Raw genomic sequence first — 15,093 nt, 5'->3', positions numbered from 1 at the left:
CCCGAAGCTTACCCGGGGTCTCGGACTTCCTCTTCCCTGAACCGGAGCGCTGGCTCGTGGTTGACGGTGCCGGGGAAGGCGCGCCCTGCCTGGCGACCGAAGAGCCCGACCTTTCGGTGCTCCCGGAGCCAGTGGACTCGCGGCGCTTGGCCTGGTGTTGGTCTCCTGTCGCTGGGGCGCCCACACAGGACTTAGAAGCCCGCTCAGACCCTTTCTTCTTCTCACCCGTTGAGCCCTTCTTCAACCAGCTGGCGAGACGGGATCGACGGACCCTCATGGTCCGCTCCGACAAGTTCTTGCAGAACTGGCAGTCCTTCTCTACATGAGTCTTGTCCCCATGAAGACAGTAGATTCGTCTTTCTTAAACACATTCTGCAGCCCGCATCCAGGGCAGCTGCGAAACAGCTTGGGTCCGGGTGACGAACTCGCGTCCTGGGCCATCTCGAAGTAGGCCGCGAATCTTCTGGAATCCTCCAAGAAGTTGATTTGACGAAATCTTCACCCTTGAGGGGCGTAGGAAAATCACGTAACGGGTAGCAGTCAACGGGAGTAGAAACGGTGGAGCTTGAGGCTCGATTAACTGAAAAAATGTGAAAATTCACCTGAAAAAGCGCGACACACGCAGTAAAAGCTCGAGAGCTAAGCACGAGGACTCCCAACGCTTGAACATGCGGTAAAAATCTGAAGATGGCTGCCAGAGGCGGGTCTTAGGTAGAGGGCAGTCATTGGCTGTGGTCAGTATGATGCAGAGATCAGTGATTGGTTACTACTACGAAAGACAGATCAGAAACGAAACTGATACTGATTTTTCTTTACCGAGGATTCCCAGCCCGACGACGGGGAATATTCATGAGCATGTGAATCCATGCCAGATCCCATGCTGGAGAACCTGCTCTATCGCCCCTTTTCTTAGCATGGCCCATACTTCCTGCAGGAGCTGCTCTGTTGAGCCACCAGTGATATCCACGGATACTTCTGCTAGAATTCTAGAGTGTGTGGGCGAGAGCGTCCAGCACCCATCGGTCAGTGGAGATCATCTTCCACTCACTGACTAAGCCCACCTCCCACTGGGGTGCATGGGTGGGGGCCCAACGTCCTGGCCGGTTCAGTCCTGCTTCGGGGACTGCATGCCGCCTTGGGAGCAATGACGATGGCAGTCACCTCCAAAAGCCTTGGAACGACCCCTGTAGTTCCTCCTGGGTAGTGGAACGGGAGGGCTGACGGTACGAGGATGATCCCTGCTGAAACCCTTCGACGATCTTATGGATTTCCCTCCCGAGGCACCAAAGGAAGGGCGATGTTGCTGAAGCGTGTCTAGGGCCTGGGCCGTCTGTGTGTTGGTCTTGATGGCTTGCAGCGATTCATCCACAGCCTTCCCAAAGAAAAGGTCCCCCAACGGCATGTCCAGGACCCTGGTCAGAACTTCATGCCGAAAAATGGTGGCCTTCAACCAGAAACGACGAAGGCAGACACTGTTGCCCATCTGGCGGAACCCTGTGTTTGCAATGTCCAGGGCCACGGTGACGGCATGGCCGATGTAACCTTGCCCTCCTGGAGCATGTCCAGTGTCTGTCCGCTTGTTGTCGGGGAGAAATTCCAGCTACGGTGGCCATCTTGTACGGACAGGATCGCAAGAGCATTCATTGCCTTAACCGTTGTTGCCGCCGAGTAGATAACCTTTCTGCCCATGGTGTCCAACTTCTTTCCCTCGCTTTCTGGGAAACGGAGGCTGAAGACGATGGATTTGAGGACTTCTTCCTTGCAGCCACCGAGACTACTGAGTCTGGGGAAGGCTGCGACCACAGGCACTTGGGTGCGGACTCCGGTCCGGCACCCGGTACTTCTTCTCCAGCCAGTCTCTCTTCACAGGATCTGAGGCAAGATTTTTCATCAGCGCCAGGCCCTCATACCAAACATCAAGGAGATGCACTGCCAGAATGGTCTTCCTTTTAGCCTCTCAGCGCTGGTAAAGGAACCCTTCCCTTTTAGTCTCTTCTGGCATCAACTGGAAGAGCTCAGACGTGCGGGCAACCATGGAGTGAACGATCCCACTTCGTCCGGGGGGAGACTGTGGCGGGGAACCACTGCCACAGTCGTCCGGGTTCGTCCCCTTATCCCTGGGGGGCGGCATGTGAGGTGGTTGATGAGGTGGCGGATTCCCCTTCTTCGCCTGCGGTGGGCCCAGTGCAGTCGGCATCCTCTTCTGTATCTCCGACACCAGCGTGAGGAGAGTGGACATGATGTCCAGCAACACATCCCTCAAAGTGTTTGGGGGAGGCTTGCTGGACCCAGCGCCCACGTCTTTGTTCCCCTCGACAATCGTTCTCCTTCGGCGTTTCTGAAGTCGTTCCCCATGGCTTCACCGGGTTAGCCGATTTAATCTTGGAGGAGGAGCTTGAGCAATGGCTTGAGGCAGACGGTTGATTAGAACGCCTTGCTCGTCGCGGGACCCGTTTACGCTGCAACCGACGGAAACAGACTTTCGGTGCTTGGCCTGGTCTTGGACCCCCACGGATGGGGAGACTTCAAAGGACTTAGAAGCCTGCTCCTCAGACCGGCCGGTCCCGAGTGAGTTATACCCCTGCTTGCCGTACAGGGAAGAGGCCTTTGTGTTGAGCCACGCCGCCAATCTACTGTCTCGATCCTTGAGGGTGCATTTGGTGAACCCAGGGCAAATCTCGCAATCCGCTTCCTTGTGGTCCGGATGGAGACAGTAGAGGCACTGGGAGTGTTGGTCTTCCAGAAAAACATTCCTCAATCCGCAGCTGGAGCAGAGCTTGGAGAGAACCACCATCCTTCACCTCCAACATGGTCCGGCGTGCGGTATAGGCCTGATGGCCTTCTGGAATCTTTGATGAAAACCTGATGATTCTTGCCCTTGAGGGACAATGAGACGCCAACAAACGGGTCCCTGTTTGCCAGTCAAAGGAATGAAGAGCACCCAGGCTCTTATTTGACAAAAATGTGAATTTGTTAACGAAAGAGCTCGAAAACGCAGAAAAGCTCTCAGAACAAAACACAAGGACTCCCAACACTTGAATGTGCAGTAAGAATCTGAAGATAGCTGCCAGAGGAGGGGCTTTGGCAGTATGACCCAGAGCTCATTGATTGGTTTATAGGAGAAAGACAGTTTGTAAGTGAAAGTGAAACGCCTGAGGATTCCCAGCCTGACTGGGAAAATTCATGAGCATGTGAATCACGCCAGACCACATGCTGGAGAAATTAAACGACAGCCACCAGCCATTTAAAGTAGGGAGGGCAACATAAAAACGGTATATGAGAATTTAGAATAAGGGGCTACTAGGTAACCCCAGGCATTCCATATAAGATGAGTTGTGCTGGACCTATAAAGCGAAAAAGTAAAGTAATTTTCACTTTACTAGTCTTGGTAACTGTAGTTACCACAAGAAAAGCTATTTAAACTATGAGAAATCTAAAGGATTTCTCAGTGACACTGCACTGAAGGTGCAGTGTGTCACCATACAAAAATGTGATGCCTATGGAGTTTGTCAGACTCCAAAAACCATGGAAACCTAATCCAAATCAGTTCAGAACACGAGTGTGAGAAAAAGGTCTCACTCCAGGTTTAAAATGAAAAAGTCCTAAAGTCCAGCAAAAAAGCTGGGGGTCTCCAAGGTTGAAGGGAATTGGGGAGAAATCTAATTTCTGTGCTAACAACGGGTTTGCCCAAGGTCTCCCACCGAAGACAAAACCTGCACAAAGGAAATACCCAACCTGAAGAGTAGGGGGAAGAACAAAAAGGACATGAAAACCATACAATTTTGACAAAAGACTGGGGCCGTTTTGGAGAAAAAAAAAAAATAAAGTTTAAAAAAAAAATAAAAAAAATTCTGCAGCCAAAGGTGCCTTTGTCACAGCCGTGGAAACAGCCGACGACTAAGTTGCAGTAAATTAGTAAAAATATTCACCGTCACCAACCATTTAGGTTAAGCTGGTCACTGTTACAGAAACGTTAAGCTGTAGGGAGACAAGGGATACAATACATTGCCCCCCCCCAGCACTCCACACAAAATGGGGTGTGCTGTCTCAGCAAATATGTAGAGAGGATAAAAAAAATCCTTTCTACCCTTGGAAACAGTTATTCACACAACGTCAGCAGAGAAAATAAAGAGGGGAGCCCCAATGGCAACCCAGCAACACAGTAAAAGAAAGGGATAGTGGTGAAAGATTCCCACTCACTGGGAAACGAGGACAAATAATCAATAAGTCCAGCAAAAAGTTCTGCGGATCTCACAAAGGAGGGAGATCACTAAAATCAAAACCTTACCTAACATTTTCCGACAAAGAATGGACCACGTCAGTATAGAGATACATTGTACCTACTTTGAAGTTCTTCATCCTCTGCAAAGGTAGGATTGTCCATTAGATACTGTTGTGCTTCCGACCATGTTGTACAGTAAGTGACATTAGCCATGTTGTCCAATATGTTTTTTAAGGCCTCCCAATTCCTCTTCCTCAATTGTTTGGCTTGTTCCTGAAATGATAGTAAAGCTGATTAGATTTCTACAAAAAGCTTATATTTGAAAAACAATATGTTGTATGTGTGCTTGGTCTAGGATATCAATAGTTACTTTCTAATCAGACTAAACAGTCTTTAAACAAGGCCCTATAAAAATTAAAGTAACGTTCAGGATCAATGTAAAATTATCAGAACAAGGAAACGGCCTAAACAATACATTACTTACCTCTTTGTAATATTCTTTGATGGATTCATACGGATTCCTCATCCAGGATATCCCTCTCTCAGTGCAGCTCTTCCCAGGAAACTTCTAGGCTGTCAGAGCGAGCAACTTGGCTGTGCGTCATCTCCGTCAAACAACTTAACACGCCTGGCACCGGATATAATGTGTCTGCGCCAGAATATATAGTAGCGCCATGCTCCGTGACCCCCAGCTCCAATCTTTTACCCCCTAGCACTCTGTTAGGGAGTAGTTTCATTTCTGTGCCAATTCCCTATAACTTTAGAGACCCCCAGCTTTTTTGCTGGACTCAGGGCTTTCTAAATTTTTACTCCGGAGTGAGTGGGACCTTTTTCTCACTCGTGTTTTCCTGACTTGATTTTCTAGGTTTCTTGCTGTTTTATGGAGTCTGGTAAACTCCATAGGCATCTGCTTTTGCATTGTGACACAGCACATTTTGTGCAGTGCCACTGAAGTCCCTTGGACTTCGCCTAACGTTTAAATACATTTTCTTGGGTGAATTACTGTTCCCAAGAAAAGTAAGATGACCCCTATCTTACTTACCATTACTTTATGGGTGCAGCACACACCAACCTAGGAGGAGTGCGGGGGGGAGGATGGTACATATTGACTCCTTTAACAAACTCCACATGTAAAATTTTGTTACACTGACCGACATGGTGGCAGTGGTTTCTTTTTTCCTACCTAATGACATGGATCTGCAGGCAGATTCCTCAGCTGCAGTACAGCACGCAAGGGTGACCATTTTCTCACCATTTCTTGTCAGTTCTTTCTGGGCTTTTTAATCCATTTGAATCGGGTTTGAGTCCTTTGTGCAGTTTGCCTTTGGTGGGCTTCAGCCTTGAAGCCTGCCCAGGCTCCAGTGTGTCTGCAAAGGCAGAAAGTGAGGGACGGTCCCGAAACTTCACCATCCTAGTCGCTAGGTGTGCCTGAGTGAAAACAGTTAGGATTGGCCGGATGACTGAGGATAGCCACCATGCTGAGTGATTGACAGCCCTAGGGCTGAGAATGAACAGGAACTTGCTCAAAAGGCAAGTGTTAGGGAGAATTCTCAGAAATGTGCCAATTCCCTCCACCTTGGAGACCGCCAGCAAACCTGCTTGATTTTTAAGGACTTTTTTTTAACCTGGAGAGTGTGAGACCCTTTTTCCCCACTCTTGTGTATTTTAATGTGATTTCTAAACTTTGTGTTTCTTTTGGTTAGGGAGTCTGACAAACTCCCATAGCCATCATATTTTACATTGTATCACACAACACCTGCAGTGGCCCATGTAAGGCTTCCAGATTTCCCTAAGGTTTAAATACCTTCCCTTGGATAAACTACTGTTTCCCAGAGCAGTAATGTGTAATTAACTACTTATATTTGTAACTTTCTAGACCCGGCACACACTACACACTATCTTACAATAGGGTGCTGGAAGGGTTACCTAGTATCCACTTTGTCTAGCTTCTCATGTAACATTTTTATGTTACGCTGGCCTCACTGAACGACTGGTGGCAGTGGTTTAGTTTCAACTATTGTGGTGTGCATTTACTGTGGGCTGTGTTAGCAGCTGCAGTAAAGCACACAAAAGGTGCAATTTTTGTCAAAATGGCCCGGTCTTCTTTTCGCCATTTCTTTGTGGAAAGGTCCTTCTTGCGATTTACTCTGCGTGCCAAACCAGGTTTGGTCCCTTTGTTCGATTTGTCGTCGGCGGGATTCATGAGTGAAGCCCACCTCTGGCTCTAGGGTGTCTGGCGGGGGCAGGAAGTGAGAGAGGTGCCAGAGAATCCCTGTGCTTTGTCTCCTAAGAGACCCAAATGCACTCAGTAGTGATTGGCCGCCTGAATGTCCGGCAAGGACAGCCACCCTGCTGGGTGAGTGGCAGCTAGGCTGGAATGAATGGGAGAGAACTGAATAAAAGGCAAAGCTTTTGGCTTGGAAAGCAGAGTCGACCACTGAACGAAGGAACCGAAGAAGAACTTGGAGGATTCCTGCTGCAACTCCTGGACCATTGGTTTGCCCAGTGAAGCCCTGCTGCTGTGCTGAAACTCCAAATTCGTATCAACAGAGAAGCCCCTGCAAGGACGACTTCTCCCCTGGAGTTGGTTGGACCAATCAACTCCAAAGTACGCCACCTGGACATCCTTCTCTGAGCTTGTTGAATTTCCACAGACTTGCTGCTGGAAACCATAAAAGCCAGGGAGAGGAACACCAGATTGTGTGTGTTGTTTTTAAGTTGGCCAAGAGCTCTAGGAAGATCCTCCGGACTCCCATGAAGCAGGACTGACCAAGCCTGAGCCCCCTCAACAGAGTGCGGGACCCGAGAAGCAAGGAAAGTCCATCTTGACAGCCAGAAACCGCAGTGTTGCTATTTGCGGTAGTCGCGAGGAGCTGAAACACCGAAGTGCCACTTGTTTGAAGATTACTGGTTGCGAGCAGCGACACTCCCATTCCAGTGCAGGAGTCCCCAGAAGTTCTCCCTCTTGTCCACGTGACTGAGGCCCAGGAACAGTGAGATCTGCACAGGAACAAGAGTCCTCTGCTGCACTATTTCTTCGATCCAAAGGTACTTAAAGTCTGAGAAAACTTGCCTCTTATTGTAGAGTTGCTTGCATCTTCTATTACTCACAAGCCTAAACAGCTTGTGTCCCCACATTAATTATTTTCTTCAAAGACTTCTAAACCATTGTGCAACAACTTGTCTGCTTACCTACCAGAAGTGCTTCAGCTCATAAGACATTTGCCCTTTGACTTAACCTGTTATACTGAATGACTCTGCTGAAGGGATCAAATGTATTTGTCGGCTTAAGAATATTTAATATACTTTAATCTAGGTTACGATGACCCCCTGGACTCAGAAGCGTCTACATTCTATACAGCCATGTCAGAAATGCACTTCGCACAACTGATAGATAAACCTACCCACTCAAAAGGAAGAACCCTAGACTGGCTTCTCACGCTCAACTCTCCAATCACCATTGACTCCATCATCCCAGTCAATTGGTCAGACCACTATGTAATTAACTTCACCATAGATAATGACAGTACAGAGCACATCACCCCTAAAAAACCAGAAGCATTCGAAACTAGAAATATCAAAAACTCTCCTCCGACAAACTCACTCCTGTCCTGAGTGCTGCCCTTGCCCTTACGGTTTCAGGCACTAACAACCCTTCCTATCTAGCTGAACAATACCAACAATGCCTTACCCAAACTATTGACCTACTTGCTCCCATCACCACCAAAACCCGTAGACCTGACAAACGTTCCTGTTTTTGGTTTAATGAGGAACTTGTAGCCTTAAGACGCACTAAAAGATCTCTTGAACATCTCCATAAGAAAAACAATACCCCAGAATCGGCACTAGCCTTCGCTGAAGCTAACAAAATATATAAATCAGCTATAATCTCTCAAAAAGCCAATGCCTTCAACCTCCGCATTACTAATGCGTCCTCCGACAGCAAAGAACTGTTTACCATCCTTAGAGAGCTTGAAAACCCCTGTCAAACTTCAGCACCTTCTAACGCTAGCAAAGACTGGTGCACCACTATACAAAGCGCACTCTCATCTAAAATTCTCCTACTACAAAACAAAATTGATAATAAAAAAACGCTCCTAGCTGACAAAACTCCACCCACTATATCAACGACTACACCAAATGCCACTACTGGCCCCCCATTCCAATTTACACCAGTGTCTAACAAAGAAGTACTTGACACCATAATGAAACTCAAAGCTTCCAACTGCAAAGAAGACCAATTCCCCTCCCATCTAGTAAAACTCTGTGCCCCCACCCTCACACCCATAATTACCGAATTCATCAATGCCTCTTTCCTCACAAACACAGTCCCCACCAGTATTAAAAAAGCCTGGGTGACACCTCTCCTAAAAAAACCAACCCTGGACCCCTCAATACCCACTAATTACCGACCTATTACAACGGTCCCATTTCTCCTAAAAATAATTGACAAAATAGCCTATTGCCAAATTCAGAACCATTTGGAACAACATCAACTATTAGGAGACCGCCAGTCAGGATTCCGCCCCAACCATAGCACAGAGACAGCCCTCCTTGATCTGAAGATCCAAATGGATGCCACTAAAGAAGCAGGCAAACTCTGTCTGCTGATGCTCCTGGACCTCTCAGCGGCCTTCGACCTGGTCGACCACGACAAACTCTGCAACACTCTAGCAAACAACTTCAACCTAGCTCAGAGCGCTACCAACTGGATCAAATCATTCTTGGCTGATAGGACCTCCAGAGTGTCCATCGGCAAAGAATCAGCAGACCCAATGCCTGTCCCAGCAGGTGTGCCGCAAGGCTCCTGCCTATCCCCCACACTGTATAATGCCTACACCAAGCTATTATTTGCAGCCCTGGATGCCATGGGTGTCATCTATACTAACTTCGCCGATGACACCCAAATCCTCATTCCTCTCTCAGGCAATCACAAACAAGACTCCCTTTTGGTTAACCAAATCTACTCACTTATCCAAAACTGGATGGCCAATAACAGCCTTTGTCTCAATGACGATAAAACAGAGCTCCTCATACTAGGCTCTTCCAGCAAAATCAACACCCTTGAGCCTGCCTTCAAATCATTCACCATCGATGGAACCACAATCCCTGTTCTTCAACAAGTCAAGACCCTGGGCGTCTACTTAGACGCAACACTATCCATGACTAAACAAGTAAACACATTAGCCTCGTCCACCTCCTACACCTCCAAACTCATCTCCCTTAGCCGTAAATTCCTCTCAGCCAAAAACTGTGTTACACTAGCCAGAGCACTCATACTGTCTAAGCTAGACTATTGTAACATCCTCTTCCTGGGCACGTCCAAAACCAACTTAGCTAAACTCCAACTCATGCAGAACAAAGCCCTTAGAGCAGCCTTAGGCATCAAAAAATCTGAACACATCTCCAACACCAGAAGAGACCACCACTGGCTCCCCATCCAAGCCAGAATTCTATTTAAAACCCTGAGCATCACCTACAAATGCAGGACAAACAAAGCACCCAAATACCTCAACAATACAGTCACAATGAAGCCCCAGACTAGACTTCTCAGGTCCAACAAAAACTCATACCTCGAAACCCCCAGATACAAAAGAGAGAAAGCAGGGGGTAGTAGCTTCAAAACACTGGCACCTAGACACTGGAACGCGCTACCTACCCACATTATGAACGAAACCTCCTACCCTAAATTCAAAAGCTTCCTGAAGACTTGGCTCTTCAATAAGTTCTAACTGAACTAGGGCACTAATCCGCTCCAATTAACTGTACATATCTGACTGCTTTGCATTTTGCTGTATATTCTTGACTGCCTCGCATATTATTGTATATTACTGACTGTTATTCCTGTGTTTTCCTCTGTGTACTCTCTAAGATTGCATTCCCCCGTTGTCTGTAACTACGCCGTGATACCCCCGGGTCTGGGCGTATAACAAATGTAATAAATAAATAAATAAAATAAATAAATTTGTGATCTCTTGTTTGTTCCAATAACCTTTTCCTTTAACCAATTTCTAAGAGTATTCTTAATGCAGCAGTAAGTTATTAATGTCCCCAGCACCCTAGCTATTGAAGTCAACGGAGGGTGTAGATTGTGTCTGTGGGCCATCAGAAAGGGTCTTTACTGATTTAAGAATATTAAGTGTGTGTGTTTTAAAGTGTATTTGAGTGTTACTGTTATATTGCTCCCTGCTGAAGGCTTATTTTAACTGACAAATTAATAATTGTTTATTCAGGAAACCTGGTGTGTTAGTGTTTATTTGAATATTTGTCACTGAATTTCTGTGCAACTCCCCTACAGCTTACATTGACCTCTTGAGATAAGCCTGGCTGCTCAACACGCTAACAACCTGTGTAGTACAGATTTATACAAAAGGTTGGGTTCCTATTGCCAGGAGGTCAGGGTTGTTGTAGTGCACCAAAAGGATACTGCATACAATCGTGCCTCACAGCAAGGTTTTTGGGACTAGAGGGAGAGTCGACCACTGAGTACAACATCTGACGAAGACCGAAAGCAAAGCCAGCAGCACTCTCCTGGACAGTGAAGTGGATAGTGAAGCCCTGCAGCTGTGCCGACCCAGTTTTCGTTTCGACTGGGAAGACACAAGGGACGACCCTACAGAAGGAACAAGTTACTTACCTGTAACTGTTCTCCAGCATGGGTCTGGCATGGATTCACATGCTCATGAATATTCCCTGTCAGGCTGGGAATCCTCCGTAAACAAAAATCAGTTTCAGTTTCGAACTGTCTTTCTCCTAACAACCAATCACTGGTCTCTGGGTCATACTGCCCACAGCCAATGACTGCCCTCTACCCAAGTCCCTCCTCTGGCAGCCATCTTCAGATTTGGTAGCAGTAGGATCAAGAGAAGAGTTGCAGAGAAGGCGGGAGGGTTTGCATGTTGTACTGCTATGTATTATTTATTAATTTGCATGTGATTAATTGGCATGTAGTCTATGCCAGACCCATGCTGGAGAACAATAGTTAGGGGTAAGTAACGTGTTGCTTCTCCAGCATGTGGTCTGGCATGGATTCACATGCTCATGAATAAAGAATACAAAGCAGTACAAGATGCACAACCACGGGAGGTGGCAAGACTCAACATAAGCATCTCTTACCTGCTCACCAGGCTGACCTTCAAGCGAACAGGTTGCGCAGCACTGCTTGGCCGACTCTGGACTCCTCCCTGGAATGCCCGTCAATGCAGTAGAACTTCATGAAGGTGTGCGTCGACCTCCACGCAGCAGCCCTGCAGATGTCAAACAGGGGCACACCAGACAGGAATGCAGTAGTTACAGCAATCGCTCTGGTCGAAATAGGCTCTCGGACGGCCAGGCAACGGTTGGTTTGCCAACCAGTGACAATACGTGATGCAGTCGGAGAGCCAAATGGAAATGGAAGCTTTGGAGAAGGCCTTCCCATGGTTCTCAAGGCCAAAGTTCACACAAAGTTGAGACGTCTTCCGAAAACTCTTCGTGTGGTCCACATAGAACTTCAGCGCTCTAGCCACCGAGGGAGTGCAAAGTCCTCTCAGCCGGTGACGAAAGTGTCGGGAAGAATACAGGCAACACCAAGGGCTTGTTCAGATGAAAGTCCGACAGCACCTTGGGCATGAATGAGGGGTGCGTCTATAGCACTAACCTCGTCTCGTGGAATGTCAAACAAGGCGGTTTACAAGAGAGGGCCTGGAGTTCTCCCACTCGTGCGGAGATGATGGCCACAAGAAAAGCTGTTTTCCACGACAAAAAGGTCAGTGGCGCTGAATGCATAGGCTCGAACTGAGGACTCGTGAGCCTAGTCAGCACCACATTGAGCTCCCATGCCGGGGCCAGAGCCTTCACCGGTGGGAACGAGCAAAATAGTCCTTCGACAAACTCCTTGACCAATTGATGCGACCATAAGGATGATTGTCCAGGAGATCTGGTGTAGCAGTAGATAGCCGCCAGATGAAATTTGATGGAAGTGTGGGCCAGTCCTGCCTTGGCCAACGACAAATACAGAAGCACCTGCAGAGCCCCTCCGGAGCAGCGACTTGCAGTGGGTCGATCTTCTGAATACGTCACCAAATGGCAAATCTCTTCAATTTGTGCCTGTAGCATTTGACAGTAGAGTAAGCTCTGGCCTTGGCAAGCACCTCCTTCCAATCTGCTGGGAGATCATAACCCCCCCACCAAACTCTAGCGTTGCAGGAGCCAGGCCTTCAGGTTCAGCAATCCTGGGTCGTGCTGCAGAATCGCGCCGCCTCCTTCACTGGCGACAAGTTCTGCGACCGTCGGAAGTTTGACTGGAGGGGACGCCGACGTGTCCAGAAGGTCCGAGTACCATATATCTGAGTTGATTGACTAATCGAAGCAGCAACGGAGGGAACGGAGGGCGTCCAAAGGGAAGGAGAATGCATCCCCCATGCTCCCTGGCTGGGAAAACCTGCTGTCAAACCTCTGGCACTGTTCGTCGCAAACCGATCGATCTGGGGGTTGCCCCATCTGCGCATTAGTTGATCCACTTGGTCCTGCCGAAGTTCCCACTCACGGCAAGAGCGCAGCTCCCTGCTGAGAGAGTCAGCAAAGGTGTTCTTCAATCCTGCCAGACGAAACGGGATGAAGAAACTTCCCTGGGCTACAGTCCATTGCCAAAGGTCCTGCACTTCTTTCGAGAGCGCCAGGGATCTGGTTCCCCCTTGCTTCCTGATGTATAACATCGTGGTGGTGTTGTCTGTGAAGACCCTTACCACCTTGCCCTTGAGGGACGGAAGAAAGGACTGGAGGGCCCAAATCTCTGCCTGCCGCTCCAACACGATGTGCAACGTCTTCTCCGTTAACCACAGGCACTCTTGCATGAACATCTCTGGTGTGCACTCCCCATCCTTCCAGGGAGGCGTCCGTCGTGACCATCTCCTGATGTGTAACGCTCACCTTGTATCCACAGGGACGCCCCTCAACTGGCCCGGGATGCTTCTGGCACTCTGCACCTTCTCTGGGGTTCGTGCTGCCAGGGATCAGTTCTAGAAGACAGGAGGTGGAATTTAGCTGCTATTCTTTCCCTCGCGACCCACCTCCCCGTGTTCCCCTTGGGGATTCTCTCACCTTGGTTTTTGTGAATATGCGCTCTCCGTCCTGCCGTGCTGGGCAGAGGCGCGGTGTCAGCGGCACCGTTCCACCAAGTTACTTCACTGGCATGCGCCTGGAGTCCAGTACGGCTGCGACTCCACTTTTCAGGTAAGTCTTTAGTATTAAGAATAATGTCTGTATTGGTTGATGCTCCAAATAAACTTTTCCGCTTATCTTGCAGATGCTGATGGCAGCGAGCGGATACTGGCGGCAGAGTTTGAGACGGTAAGGATGGATGTGCAATATGCTGCGCTGAGAGCGTCCTTGAGAGTTGGCTAACCTGTGCTGTTTCTTGCATGTCATGGAAGAATCTGGAAAGATGAGATCAACTGGAGCCCAAAGCCGATGGACGATGTTCGGGTGGCGATGGCCTTGCAGATGGGGTGGGGAAGTAAGCTTACTTGATGTCTCTCTTACGCCCTTCTTTCCAGGGATGTTGCAGGAGGAAGATGTCTGGAAGACTTCGGTTGGATGGAAGCTGAAGCTGGGCAGGTAAGGATGGCTGCGGTTCTTTGACTTGTCTCGCCCGTGCAGGCCAGGATGCTGAGCAGGACCCGGTGAACGTCACGCCGCTAGAGCAGAATAATGCGAAGCGCGTGCCTTGAGTCGGGTGTGGTTTAAATACCCAGCCGGTATCCCAGATGCCTTCGGGGCGGGCCCCGCCCTGGATGCTAAACTGCTAGTTGTAGTTCCCCATTGGTCCTTGTGGGGGCAGCCATGCCCATTGCCCATTGAGAACCGCCCCCGACATGTGAGTCCGATGGAACGGCGCCAAGACCGACTCCAAGGGACCCGAGAGGGGCTAAATAGGGCCTTTCGGTTCCTGTGAACATACAGTGGTGATAAGGTTGTGACATGATGAGGTGGGGTCTGTGTTGGAGAGAATTCTCTTCTATGGCTAATTTCCCTTAACTATAGAGTCCCCCAGCAGCTTTGCTGGATTTGAAGGGTTTATTTTTTTCTCCTGCCAAGAGTGAGACCCTTTTTTCCCACTCTTAGACTGCTAGTGTGTGTTTTAGGCTATCTTGTGTGCTTATGGTTTATGGGGTTTTTCTCACCCTCATAGGAATCCTCTTTTTACATGTCTGGTACACAGCACCCTCTGTGCCGTACCACAGGGGTGTCGTAGCAACCCCCAAACAGACTCCATACACTCGGACTGACTGTCTCCCAGGGCATGTAAAGTCCCCATTGACTTTACTAGTGCAATCTTATGAACAAAACCAGTACAACTCATCTTACTATTGAAGTTCTGGGAAGGGTTAATAGTTTTTCCCCCTAGTGTTCATTTTCGAGGGGTACCGTACAGTCCCTCTCTGACAGGATGTATGGGAGGGGGAATAGGCACCCTGGACAGGGTTGCCTACACAACCCACGTCGCACTCTGCCCTTATAGGCTGGGGGGTTCTCCCGCCAGGAGAGCCACCCCACTGTGTGAGTGACAGCTAGGCTGTATGAATGGGGGTCTTGCTGCATAAAAGCAGGGGTCATGAGGACTGGAGGACAAGACGTCGCCACTGGAACTAAGAAGCCGAAGAGGAGAGAAGCTGAAGACATCTGCAACAACTGAACCACGGAAGCCCTGCTGCAGATCCTCACCACTTTACTCCGACTCGAGAAGATCTTCCTCTGCAAGAGTCTTCCCTTGAGCTGGTGGGGCCAACCAGTTCGCCAATCGCCTTCCAGGACATGCCCTGGTCAAATCGCCAATGCCAAGCAATAGGAGACAGGATAGCCAGGCACCCGTCCACCCGGACCGCGATTTA

At 48.8% G+C, this 15,093-nt stretch overlaps 1 protein-coding gene across 5 annotated transcripts in view; it reads right to left on the bottom strand.

Annotated features, from left to right (window-relative positions):
* The window catches only part of PRPF40A (pre-mRNA processing factor 40 homolog A), a 1,435,679-nt gene that overhangs the window by 830,173 nt on the left and 590,413 nt on the right, over positions 1–15,093 (bottom strand). For all 5 annotated transcript variants that reach the window (XM_069616434.1, XM_069616435.1, XM_069616432.1 and 2 more), the window contains exon 16: positions 4,345–4,495. In XM_069616434.1, coding sequence (XP_069472535.1) covers positions 4,345–4,495 — 151 coding nt within the window. The remainder of the gene's footprint in view (positions 1–4,344; positions 4,496–15,093) is intronic.

Source organism: Ambystoma mexicanum, chromosome 9 (genome assembly GCF_040938575.1).
Source record: "Ambystoma mexicanum isolate Mex_15411 chromosome 9, UKY_AmexF1_1, whole genome shotgun sequence".
NCBI lineage: Eukaryota > Metazoa > Chordata > Amphibia > Caudata > Ambystomatidae > Ambystoma > Ambystoma mexicanum.
Note: the sequence above shows the minus strand (reverse complement) of the source record. Positions and strands in the feature narration are given on the sequence as shown.